Raw genomic sequence first — 13648 nt, 5'->3', positions numbered from 1 at the left:
AGTCCTTCACCATAAAAACGGGTATAATAAACCCAGAAGATAAAGACATGAAAGAAAAAAGCAGCACATGGGTAACATCTTTAAGCATAAAACTAGTCCAAAGCCAGTCCGTATAAATGAGTCTTCAGCTGCTTCTTAAAAGAATCAACAGTCGAGACGGAGTAAAGATGGAGGCAACAACCTGGGTGCCACGGCTCTAAAGGAAGAAACCAGAAAAGCTCTTTGCATTGCTTGTTGTTATTTCAACTTTTGGTCGTTTTTCTCTTCATAGTAGGTACACCTGGTCTGAGGTCCACCGAGTAGCCCCAAGGGCCCTCGTGGCTAACTGACAAGCTATCGTTAGCCGATCGCCACCTTGATAATTTCCAATTATAATTGATAATAATATACAGAATCAAACAGGTATAATTGCATAACAGTATGGCGTCCCTGGGTGGGCTCCTCGAATGGCCAGCAATTGCTGAATTAATCAAACACAATTGAGATTTTTGAAGGTTATGATATGCAGCACCCTGCCTAAAAGTGCCATTTAATCATAATTGACCAGGAAACACATTTTTACTGAATAGATACTCGTGTTTGTGGTTGTTGAGGTTGCTAGTGTAATTGTGGATTTAAGGATTGATTTCTAACGTGGAGTTAGAGTAATTTTGAACCTGCCTGGGAGCTCTCCCAAAGCATACAGCATCATGTAGTGTGTGCCACTGGTAACAACAACCACAGCTGGTTTTGTGTTGTTCCTTATCTGTTTGAAAGAGAGAGACTCTACATCTGGTATACATTGTGTGTAATTGCAGTCTAGTGGCTCTCAAGGTGAAGGACACTGTCCCCATCGTAAACAAACATAATGCTTGTTTATGTTTCCTTTTATCATCTTTCAATAATGCTATAAGCATTATTACCACATTAAAATGGAACATTAATGTTAATTTAATGGTGTTTTGTATAACTTTAGGATAAACCAATGAAGAAACCAATCACTACAGCACCCTCTAGCTTCCCGGATGTATAAATGCATTAATAAAATCAAGTGTCCTAACGATACTGATTTCTACTGTGCAAATAATTCTTTAAAATATTATTTGATCAAATAGTGTTTTGTTAAACTCAGGGATTGTGAATGGGTTGAAAACCATACCAAATGTTATTCTAAATTAGTTAACCTAATTTGATCTCATTCTATGTTCTTTAAGATGAACTTAATTCTCCAACTTAAATCCACATTGAACCAGGATTCACTGAATTATTCTGACGATGGTTTTCAACCAGTTTGTCTTTTTGTTTGTTTCTTTTGTGTGTACATAGTTCCTTATCTTATTTTTATCTTGTTTTTTTGCTTAGTAGTTTAGTTAAGTCTGACTAGCCTAGTAGAGATTATTTGTTGATTGAAATATAGCAATATTTCAGATAAACAACATTCTATAGTGATGTTCTCTGGATGTTTTATTTCTGTTAAATATTTAAATAACTGAAAACATTGCGTAATAGCGCAGCAAAAGTATTGCAAACTTCTCAAATTAAAGGGCCACCAAAACACTTTGTAAACACCAACACCGGTGGGACAACCTTGATTGGACGCGTTTTCATTCTGTCAAGATGAAATGTGACAGTTTCTGCATCAACAAATCAAATCAGTTCATTTTTTCTGTCTTTCATGTTTTCAGCTCATTTCGCTCAGCTTTAAAAAAAGGTGTATAGCCACGTTATTTTAATTTCTTTTTAATTTTATGTCAGTTCCTCACTCTAGTTGCATATTAAGTTTTTATAGGATTTTTGTGAGCATATAACATGGTTATATACACCTTTAATCAGAGCATCCATAGCTGCCCTGAGACCAGAGGTGTAGCAGAAAATGATTGTTCCCCACCTGGTTGAAGTATCTGTGCAGGAGGCAGCTGGAGAGATAAGAAGCTCCTTTCACCAACTTGAAGAAGCGCACAAAGTTGTTGCTGTTGACGGCTGCAAAGGCTTGAACTGCGAACTTGACCTCGGGAGATTTACGGACTTCATCCCGGAAGTGCTGCACCTCCCTGTGGGGACAGAAACCATTACTACATTAAAGCTGCCACCAGCGACGTGGGAACGCCTCCATCCAGCCATTTTTGCTTTATGTTTTTCCTTTCAACCAATCAGAAATCTTAAAGTTCTAATCAGTAATTATTTGGGTTTTAATTGGCTGCCTTTAGGCTCCTTCAATTATCAGAGGACCTCGCTGGAGGAGACTTTATAACCGTCCTGAAGGTAACAGCTGGACCCCTTTCAAAGGAAACATTCAGCCGACTGACCGGAGGATGTCGCCGTCGTTGAGCTTCAGCAGGACGTTGTACTGGCGAAACTCGGCCTCGCGGGGGCAGAACGTCTGCTGCGATGCCAGGTCCTCGTACATCTCCTTCAGGCTCTGCAGGCACTTCGTCATGTTCTCGTTGTTGATTTTGGCGTCGAAGGACGACAAGCGCTCCTCGCAGAGGTGGTGGGCGCAGTGCACGTGGAAGCGCGTGCACTTCTCGATCAGCGACACGGTGTGGGGGCAGCAGAGGCGCTGTTGGGTGATGTCCTGAGGGACGGAGGGAGCAAAGGAGCAGAGCGTAAAATTCGTGAGGAAGGATGTTCTGATGGCTGTTGGTGGGAAAGGCCTCAGCTCTTACCTTGCGAATGCCTCGGGTTCTGTTCCACACAAAGTCGTACCAGTCCCTCTGGTTGTCTTGACCCTGATCCATGATCTGGGTCACCAGGTAGTCCATGGTCATGCTGAGCACCGGGAGGGGCCGCAGCTCATGAGGGAGAGGCTCCTCCTGGTCGGCGGAGGAACGGCTGTACTCCTTTATGGCCGCTGCGTGATCCACCTGGTTGAGTGGGAAGACAGACACAGACCTTCTAAATCATTTTATATGCGACAACACCGCCCCCTGTTGTTTGGTCATTACCTGCTGACAGTGGTATGTTGAATAGAATTAATAAACTCGTAAAAAAGTAAAAAAAAAAAAACTTAATGTGATTTAATTTTATCTTTATCAATAATGGCTTGATATTATTTGTGCCAAAGTAGTAGTCGAGCAAACAGCCATTTATTCAAAAAGCAATTCTAGAACTGCGCTGTTCAAAGTGGCTGCATATTAGTGTAGTGCTGTTTTGCAAATCTTTTAAGAAACTTCAATTTCTGTTTTTTTGTGGATCAAAATTAGCTTTTTTATGTTTTTCTTGACTGGTGTTAGATGCTGTGCAGCTTGTAGGATTTTTGTTGGAGGTTTTTGATTTTTGGAACATTTGTTATGATGCATAACCACAGCAAGCCGTTGGTTTTGTACAACCGAGAGCAGCTGATTGACACCTCAAAAACCTCGTCCCCAAATCCCAGATGAGATGAAAAGGAGGCGCCGAGGATGCAGAGCAGGAACAAGAAGAAGAGAGGAGGAGGAAATTTAAGCCATCTCTTCCATCAGTTATTAAAGGCGATGTGAGATCTTTAGTAAACAAGTTGGAGGATCTCCAAGCCTTAACAAGGACCCAGCCAGAATATCAGGAATGCAGTATTTTGTGTTTCACTGAAACATGGCTGCAGGATCATATCCCCTACTTCAGCATCTCTCTGCCAGGCTTTTTGACCATACGAGCAGACAGAGATTTAAAGAAGAGTGGAAAGAGCAATGGTGGTGGATTGGTGGTGTTAGTAAACAACAGATGGTGCCACCCAGGACACGTCACTGTGAAGTTTCGTCTCTGCAGCCCTGATATTGAGGTGTTAGCAGTGAGTTTTTGTTCATATTATTTACCCAGAGAGCTCATCAGCGTTATTTAGCCAACAGTCTACGTTCCACCATCAGCTGTTGCTGACCCAGCATGTGATGTCATCAGTTGTTGCTAAGCAACAGACAACATCCAAATGCTTTTCTGCCAATATCTGCTGATTTTAATCATGCCTCACTCACTCTCTGCTACACTTCCAATTTTTCAACAGTTTGTCACCTGTTCTACGGTAGAAAGGAAAACTTGTAGCTTGTAGAAAATTTGTTTTAGACATTTCTTATACAAAAACGACTCACATCTCTAAGGCAAGACATTCTCTTGGCAAATCAGATTGCAATCAGTTTTTTCTCTGCTCAGAATATAAAAAGGTACAACCTGCAGTAAAGAGAACTGTGAGAAATTGGTCATAAGAAGCCCAAAAGCCCTTAAGGGTTGTTTTTATTTTATTTTTTGGGGGGGGGGGGCATCAATCCCATGACTGAGTCACTGACTATATAAACTTCTGTGTAGACAAAACCCTCCACACCAGAACACTGAGATGCTTCCCCAACAACAAACCCTGGATCACCAGGAATGACAAAAAAGAGCCATCCAGAAGGGAGATAAGAAATTACTGAGGAGTATACAAAAGAAATTTAAAGTCAAGATAAGAGAAAGCAAGGAGGTGTACAGGAAGAAGCTGGAGAGCAAGCTCCAGCAGAACACTATAAGAGATGTGTAGTCAGTGATAAAGATGACTGCAGGCTTCAAGCATAAGGAAGATTGGAGAGTCTGTACAGAACCAATTAGCTGGAGACATTCTTTAACAGATTCAATTCAAGAACAAGCTAAGCATCCTCCACACCTGCCCAGAGCCAAAACTTCCCTGTCACACCTCAGATGTTTTATTTTCAGCCTCAGCCAGGGACCCTGGTGCTTCTCAACTTGCCCCCTTCAACTATTCTGTCTGTAGAATTCAGTTAAGAGGCAACTGGAGAGACTGAACCGGAATAAGGCTGCAGGTCCAGATGATGTCTGTGCAGAGGAAGCAGAGGGAACGTAGATCAGACGGCTCAGTTCTCCAAACGTTTGGTGGAAAAGGAGCATCCAGCCTGCTGTCTGCAGCCAGACATTGTGATGCTATAAAGCTGGATCATGGTCTGGGTTTGGATCATCTCCTGCTTGATGGAGGAAAACCCAGCAGATATTTTAGAGAATCATCAACTGCTTTAAGAACTGCATGTTCTCCAGGGACGTCCATGCTTTCTTCCCAAGACGAGGAAAGAACAAAATCTACCAGCTTGGTTAAGGAAGAGGAGGCTGGACAGACCTGTCTCCAGCACCTGAACGTACTGGAAGAATGGGACTCTGCATGGACGGTATCCTCAGGAGAAAGGCCGCTGGAGAAACTTGTGTGTTTTGGATTTCTCACATGGAGTAAACAGGACAACTGAAGCTTTAGAACAAAAAAACGTTATGAAGACAGAATTTAAGATCCTCACCATCTCCGTGTTTGGGATGACCTCGAACACGCTGAGCTGGTTCCGAGTTTCTCTCATGTACCTCTCCTTCTCTGGACACATGTCGGGACACGTCCCAACGAAGCCCTTGGATAGGTCCAGGTCTGTCCTCTTTGGTCGTGCTGGGGGGGACACGTGGACAGGAGCGTCATTTCTTCAGGTTCTCAGCAGCAGCTGGCTGGCGGGAGAGCGGTGCTCACCTTGACGCAGGACTTTGTCCCTCTGCTCCAGGAGGCGGTACTTGTCCTCGGTGGTCTCGGCGACCTGGCCGACCAGGTGGATGAGGGAGGACGGGACGAGGCGGTCTGAGCCCTGGGTCTCTGTGACGTTCTCTCTTTGGGGCTCCGAGTCGAACTGCAGCAGCTTGGCTGGAGACGGTCTCCTCACCGGAGAGCTGCACGAATACACTCAGAGCTGCAGGAACCGGACCTTGACAGGAAATGTTCTGAGACGTGTTTAAAATGTTTAAACTGACCTGAAGGTGAGATGGCTGCCGAAGGATTGAGCCATCAGTGCTGGAAGTCTCAGAGGAGAAGAACCGGCCTTGGGTTCTTCCACTTTGGGAGTTTCTCCTGCTGGTTCTACCTTCTCTGGTGTCGGTCTGCTGCCTTTGTCTCCTGGACCTGAAGCAGACAAACAGCCAGAAGGCGATTCTCAATAATAATAATAATAATAATAATAATAATAATAATAATAATAATAATAATAATAATAATAATAATAATAATAATAATAATAATAATAATAATTATTATTATTATTATTATTATTATTATTATTATTATTATTATTATTATTATTATTATTATTATTATTATTATAGTAATATAAAGTCTCATGTACTGCTGACATCTTTACATGATGCCTTCAGTTATTAACTGATAGCAGTTTTTTATCGGCTCAAAGCTTCAAATCAAAAAGCTGTTTTTACTTTGCTTCTTCTTTTGCCACAGGAGGAGCAGCTCGTGTCGATGCAGGACTTTCCCTCTCCTCTTTGCTTTTGCTGCTGAAGCCTTGAAGAGAGAAAAAGAAGATAGTTAAACTTGCTGATTAAATGTCAAAATGTCTTAGCCACATCGACAGAGCTACTGATGTCAGATTCTCCAAATTACAATACAAAAACCACAAAAACAATATGGATAGGAAATTCAATGCAAGACCACCGTTTAACCCTAAGAGGGCGCCACACTGACAGTTTTAGACAGAAAAGCAGGATTTCAACAAATATGCAGTAATTTGTCAAAATAATCACCAGGGTATGTAGACAGTACTATAAAAACATCATGTTAGCAGTCTATTGGCAAGAAATGGTTGATTTGGGGGTGATTTACCCTTTAAGTCATTTTTCAGAACCAGTGTTATCACAGATCTTTCCAGCAGCTGTTAGACTTTAAAACTGTCGCTGCTCTCAACAAATCAATTAAGTCGTTTAGATTCTTGCTGTTCTTTGCACAAGTTGACATATTCCTGCAGTCTGGTTTTGCACTAAGAATGCTTAAAAGTCCAAAATTCATCTGACATCCGTGCCGATCAAGGAAGGGATGCAAACTTCACGCTCAACTACATGTAACACAGCAAAAATCGAGCCAGAATAAAACGATAAAGTGCCAAAAAGGCTTAGTAGAGTCAAACTCACATGGTCATCAAAGTGAACAATTGCCAGGTTCTTATTGGGTCTGCAGAAGATTTTACAGACTTTTCCGAATCGAGAGAAATGCTTCTCGATCACGTCTTTCTTGTTGAGGTTTGGAGGGACGTTTCTGCACATGATGGTGGCGAGATCGCTGGGAGAGACACCGCTGAGACTGTCCAGGCTGTCCCTGCGAGCTCCGTGTCTGACAGGGGTCGATGCTCCTGGCTCCGAGCTCTGGGGGAGAACCGGGTCTACAGGAGGTTCAGAGGAGCGAAGCCATGATTAAAAATAAACAAACAAGTTAGACAAAATTATACACAGCAGTGGTGACGATGAGTAAAAAGCCTCAAAATGAATACCTTACTGCAGCTGCATCTCACTGAAACAAGTGAGAAAACAGATCTCACATTAAGACATAATTATTTGACTGGTGGCATGATTATTAATTCCCCTAAAAATCCCCTTTAAAAAATGCCAGAAGCATATTTTTTTAAATTTAGTTTGATCAGATGGAACTTCTAGTCAGCATTTTGTTTCCCTGGGGTGTGAATATGACGTGACACAGATCAACTCCTCCTAACTAGTGGTAAAAAACATCTCCAAAGTTCCCAGTTTGTAAGATCTGCAGGAAAAAGAGTGGAGCGAACAGTCTGGGTGGGTCTGCTGAGACCCAAAGGACGCCCACTGTGATGCTGTGGGCCTGCTGCTTTTCTTAGTTAACGCGACATCATGAACTCACCAGGACACCTCTGGGTCTGTGAGCAGGATAAGGATCCAAAAAAAGTGACAAATCAACAGAGAGGGTTCTTGTTAGGCTCCAACCTAACGTCTGTTAGAGGAGGAGAACTGCTGTCCTGTAAAGAGTGCTGACAGCAGCGCTTAGATAAAGACACTAATAGGCTATTTTATTCAAATCAACTGTTTCTCAGTATGAATATAAGCAAATACAAACTTTTGTTCAAGCATTATTTTATAAATTTATCCAGCATTATTAATGCTGCCCAATTCTTAGTCTCCGATATCACTGCTGCACTTTATCCGGAAATCAATTGGAATTTATCCTGTAAATTACTGCAATTTATTACTGCATTTTAATCCTGTACTGTAAATTCACAGCAACGTATCCTGTAGAGCACAGGTGTCAAACTCAAGGCCCGCGGGCCAAATCCGGCCCCTTGAGGCAATTTATCTGGCCCTCAAGAGCCAAAAAAGGCATATAATGTCTTAAAGTAGAGGCATCCTGCCACTAGATGTCAGTTTTCCCACAACACATTAAAACAACCCAGAAATGTCCAAAAATAGAAAAAGTGCTGCAGAATGAGTAGAGTTTAAACTTTAACTTATCAAAACTTATCAAAGTTTTTGCAGATAAACTGTTTAATAAACTGTTCAACTATGCTAATTTCAATGTTACTGTGTAACAAAACCATAAGTTTTAGCATTTTATGTGAACTGGAATGAAATTGTGAAATAAAAAGTGTCATATATACAGGTGTAACCGGCCCTTTTAATGACTTCTTGAGTCCAAAGTGGCCCAATATAGAAATGAGTTTGACACCCCTGCTGTAGAGTTACTGCAATTTTTCTGAGCTGTATGAAAACGAAATTTCGTTCTGTACGCACTCTGTGCATACAAAATGACAATAAAGAAAGTCTAAGTCTAAATTAGAAGCTATAGAGATCCTTGTTATCTTCACACAGAAGCAAAAGGTGTAAATCTGACCTGAAGCGTCTGGTTTTTCCTCAGCATCTCTGGTCAGCGTCTGTGCAGCGGGCGGCGTGGCAGACGGGTCGTCCCCACCTGGTTCTGCTCTCTCCTCCGGGTTCGGGGCGGGCCTCCCAGCCTCCTTCGCTGGCTCCCTCCTCACCGGGTTGCCGTGCTCTCTACGAATGCCGCTCAACGCCCGGCTGAACAGGCCTCCGGCGGGGCCCCGGGGCCTCGTCACCGGCCTCTTCGCGGGATGTCTCGGCAAATCTGCGTCGGGCGGAGCTTCCTGCTCGGCGGCTGGCTTCTCCGGCCCTGAGCCGGAGGCTGCAGGGTCCTCTTTCCTCTTGGGTGCCTTGCCAAGGCGACCGAACACGTTTGTGTCTTGGGTTTTAAAGCTGCTCTCCGGGTCATCGGAGCCAAACTCCGTTTTGGGGGCCGTGTAACCGAACGCCGGCGGGTGACTGAAGCTGACCGGAGCTGAGAACAGCGTCGGCTGAGCCTGAACGGAAGCTGCGGTGAAGCTGAAGGACGACGGGGTGGTGGGCTCCGTGGTGGGGCCTGTGGAGCTGGGGCCAGACGCGGCCGTCGGCTTGGTGAAGGAGAACTGAAGGGGGGTTTCAGCAGGGTGGCTGTCACCGGTCGTTGGCGGGTTGGAAAGCGAGGGAGCCGCAGCTGGCTGCGTGAAGCTGAAGCCCTGCGGCCCAGACTTGGCTCCGGCCAGCAGAGAGAACCCGGCAGAGCTGGAGCTGGTCTGGGAGCCGCCGAAAGAGGAGCCGGATGTGGCAGGGATCTGGTTGTTCGTCGGCTCCGGGCTGCCGGAGAAGATGGGTTTGAACACGGCCTCGTTGGGCGGCTTGAAACTGAACTCTGGTCCAAACCCCCTGCTCTGGCTCACATTCTTAGCGGCGCTGAACACGCTGGAAGAGGCCGGCTGTCCGAACGAAGGCTGCCCGGAACTGGAGGTGCTGGAGAGGGTGATGTTGTGATGGGCCCCAAAGGCAGGAGGTGGCTTTCCTGATCCCGAAGGCTGTCCGAAGGCAGAGGGCTGTCCGAAGGCAGGGGTCTGCCCGAAGACGGAGGCCTGGTTGAGTCCAAACGCTGGAGCTGAGCTGCTCTTTACCTGAGAAGGCTGCCCGAAGGCTGGAGCCTGGCCCAGAGAAGGCTGGGCCTGAGCAGGCGCCTGTCCGAACATGGAACCACCCTGAGATGCAGGCTGGTTCACCACAGATGACTGTCCGAAGATGGAACCAGTCTGAGCTCCAGGCTGATTAACAGACTGTTGTCCGAAAATGGAACCACCCTGAGCTGCAGGCTGGTTCACCGTGGATGCCTGTCCGAAAATGGAACCACCCTGAGCTGCAGGCTGATTAACAGACTGCTGTCCGAAAATGGAACCACCCTGGGCGGCAGGCTGGTTCACCGTGGATGCCTGTCCGAAAATGGAACCACCCTGAGCTGCGGGCTGATTAACAGACGGCTGTCCGAAGATTGACCCAGACTGAGCGGCAGGCTGCTGCACAGCAGACCGCTGTCCGAAGGCAGGCGCTTGGATAAATCCCAAATTTGGTCTCTGCGCTCCGCTGGGATTCTGCTGTCCGAAAACCTGGAACAGACTCGGCTTCGCGGAGCTGCTGGGAGCCTGGAAAGCTCCTCCCTGTGGACTTCCAAACGGATTCATGGTGCAGATAAACACCTTTATGCGACGTTACCGGTAAAAAACGGCTTTTTTAGCTGAGCCGGGTTTGTAGCTCTGTTGTTAGCATCGGCTAACTCTGTAAAAGCTGCTAAAAATCCCACGAAAAGTTCATTTTCCCGCTTCGTCGGGTTTTACACGGACAAAACAAAAACTCTCATCTTCAAAACACCAAAAACGTACATATTCGAAATAAAATACCCCAACTTTCCTCTGGTTTGTTGTGTTTTCGTTCGGGCTCTGTTCAAATATCCTCCAACTTCCTGTTCCGGTCCGTCAATCTTTTATTCCCCGACTGACCCTAATATTTTGTTCCGTGACTCGAGCAAACATCCAAGCACTTTCTCTGAATAAAACAAAAACTATTAGCTTTAAAATACACGCCACACAAATATAAAGCCATTATGAACCGAGTTTAACCGGAAGCTTGCTTCCGATTTATCTCATTTAATTGTAATGCCAGAAAAAAGCGATTTATCCAATTTTAACACATTGATCTCAGTAAATCGGTGTTAACTCAAATCTGTAACAGTGATATATCTAGATTCTGGACTGGACTTCCTGGCATAGAAAAAAAATCTTCGTATAAAAGAAATTACAGTTTTACTGTGTTTTGAATCTCTAGACCACCAGTTCAAAAATCTACAATATTTAAAACCTAAAAATAAATTATCATAGTTTAAATAAAAATCTCAATCTTTAAAGCCATTATGTTCCGCAAACATTCTGAAAATATTGAATATAGCAATTTGTTAATCACACTGGATTATTGTAACCTAAATAGAGCTTTAATACACGTTTTTTTGTTTTGTTTTGTTTTTTGTGTGTGCAAATTCAGAAGAAATAACTTTTATGGACTTAAGAGCATGTCGGATTAGATCAAGTTAAGTATTATTATGAGGACACAGAAGGTAATACATCCAACCTCAATACTTAGAATTGTCACACTGGAAGATGATAATTTGAAATTAAACACTGATATTTATATGGTATTGTTTTTTTTTACCTTCATTCTTATTTTTAAAATATCTAAATTTAAAATAATAATACTTTCTGACATCAAGACCACCTTATATTAGATGTAACTCAAAATGGAAATGGTTTCAAACCGAATTTAAATATCCCTCTTTGCATTTGGTTCTTACAATTTTAGTATATCTTTATTAAAGTCTCCACAAGGAAACATTAGCTTGCTGCTCTTACTGTCAAATAACTCCAACATTTTATCTTTCAATACCTTTACACTATAAACCTGGAGATTGATACACGCACCTGGTTACAGCATTTTAGTTTGTTTTTCTTTTGTTTGTTTTTGTTTTTACATTTACAACTTCTACAGTTATAATTCCCATCACCTTATCAACAACTGTTGCCAAATTGCAGGTAATTCTAGATTTCAAAGCTGTACTTATGTACAATGCAACTCCTTCATCTTTTTTATCCCTTCTATATAATTTTATCACCACCCTTTCACAATTATTTATATTGATCTATTTTAAATAATCTTGTATGTTTGATACATTTTTTACTGTTATATTATTTCTATGCTTTCTGCTGATGAATCTTACACTACTTGCAGGGGTCCCTTTCTCAGATTTATTTATTTTTTGTGTGTGTGTGTGACAGATGAAATGGTATCTCTTTGAATGTGTGTTTTTACTGTGAAGAAAGTGCACCGCTTGCTGTTCCAGATTCTGCCGCTCTTTCTGTGGTCTCTTCATTTGCAGTAACTAAAGCATCACTACTGGGTTTAGAGACCAGTTAGAACAAATCCTTCCAATGTAAATATTGCTCCATGTTTTTGCTCAAGCATGGGTCTTTTCTTTGTATTTTTCAATTAACAGCTTAGTGAACTGATCTTAATCTACATTCACTAAACCAATCAGTTGTACTTGCTGCCTTTATTTTGGCATAAATACAAGAGACCATTTAATCTCCTCCATACTCTCCATAGATATTTTTTCGTCCTGTACATTATTTCATGCACTTGGAATCATCAGCCTCAAACTGTTACCTTTTGGTATTTTTATGAGCAGACTGTTGTGACATTATGCATGGTTTTAAGTTATCTAATGTTTAATAAATAACTCTCGGTATGTTAGGTATTGTCCTGTGAATATCAGCCCAAACACCAGATATTAGGAAAATAGTTGAAAGGAATGATTTGAGCACTGGCGTTCTTTTAACAGCAAACTCTGCATACATGGAATAACGGCGTGACAACTTCTCTTCAAGTTCAATAATTTATTAACAGAAATTAAAAGGAATATCCACAGAACATCACCATAAAATGCTGTTTATCTGAATTGAAACTATATTTTAATCAACAAATCCTCTCTACTAGGCTAGTGAAAATTAAAACTACTAAGCAAAATGAGAAAGAAGCAAAGATGTACACACAAAAGAAACAAATAGACAAATTAAATGGCTGAAAACCATCTTCAGAATGATTCAGTGAATCCTGGTTCACTGCAGATCCAAGTTAGAGAACTAAAGTTCATCTTAAAGAATGTGGAATGAGGTTAAATTAGCTTAACTAATTTAGAAAAACACTTGGCATGTGTTTCAACACACTCACAATGCAAATCCTGAGTTAAACAAAACATTATTTGAGGAAATAACATTTGAAAGAATGATTTGCTCAATAGAAATCAGTAACCTTTAGGACACTTTATTTCTATTAATTTATTTATCCGGGAAACTAAGACTCAAATTGGTAAATTAGGACGCCAGAGGGCACTTCCTGTGGTCATTGTTTACATTAGCTTGACTTCGGGCTTGCTGCTATACATATAGGCTAGGTTTGTTAATACAGATTATTTATAATTTAGTTTATCTCTGAATCTTTTAAAACATTTAATACAGTTTGAAAATCAACTATTTAAGTGATTTTCAATGCCCACCATCAGTTCTCATAGTGAAAACCACAGACAGGTCAAAGCTGAAACAGATTATTTCATTTTAGTACCAGATTCCCTAAAATACCATTCGTGTATAATTTTAGTTATTTGTAAACTTTAAAAAAGGGCAGTGTTTTTGTTTATTTTAGCCCCAGATCATATACCAGGGTTGAAATCTGTCAAACCTGGACTAATTTCAACCCTGATCATAACCCTATGATAAAAGAACATTACATACTGGTCTGATTATGTTGCGGTTCTTGTACTGAAGGTGATCCAGATGCAAAAAAAATTAATTAATAATAACTCTTTAAATTTTTACATATAAAATAAGGTTTCTACAGACAATAAACTACATGTTAGGACTCTGAATTATGTCAAGGATTATCAAGCTTAATTGACTCAATATTCTAAAGTAATCCAGAAAAATGTTGCACTGGCCCTTTAAGCAAAGGAAGTTGGTAATCGGAA

The 13648-nt window shown here is 42.1% G+C and overlaps 1 protein-coding gene across 1 annotated transcript in view; it reads right to left on the bottom strand.

Annotated features, from left to right (window-relative positions):
* The window catches only part of LOC118563790 (germinal-center associated nuclear protein-like), a 36355-nt gene extending 25812 nt beyond the window's left edge, over nt 1-10543 (bottom strand). Inside the window, exons 1-9 of the mRNA XM_036139719.1 lie at nt 8600-10543; nt 6880-7127; nt 6175-6256; nt 5719-5866; nt 5444-5637; nt 5226-5365; nt 2646-2843; nt 2286-2554; nt 1868-2030 (exon numbers count right to left, since the gene is read on the bottom strand). Of these exons, the coding sequence (XP_035995612.1) occupies nt 1868-2030; nt 2286-2554; nt 2646-2843; nt 5226-5365; nt 5444-5637; nt 5719-5866; nt 6175-6256; nt 6880-7127; nt 8600-10262 (3105 nt within the window). The 5' untranslated portion in view covers nt 10263-10543. The remainder of the gene's footprint in view (nt 1-1867; nt 2031-2285; nt 2555-2645; nt 2844-5225; nt 5366-5443; nt 5638-5718; nt 5867-6174; nt 6257-6879; nt 7128-8599) is intronic.
* Between the last annotated feature and the right edge of the window lie 3105 nt (nt 10544-13648).

The sequence above is a fragment of the Fundulus heteroclitus genome, chromosome 7 (genome assembly GCF_011125445.2).
Source record: "Fundulus heteroclitus isolate FHET01 chromosome 7, MU-UCD_Fhet_4.1, whole genome shotgun sequence".
In the NCBI taxonomy this organism is placed as follows: domain Eukaryota; kingdom Metazoa; phylum Chordata; class Actinopteri; order Cyprinodontiformes; family Fundulidae; genus Fundulus; species Fundulus heteroclitus.
The sequence above is the reverse complement of the archived record's forward strand: the minus strand, read 5'-3'. Positions and strand labels throughout refer to the sequence as shown.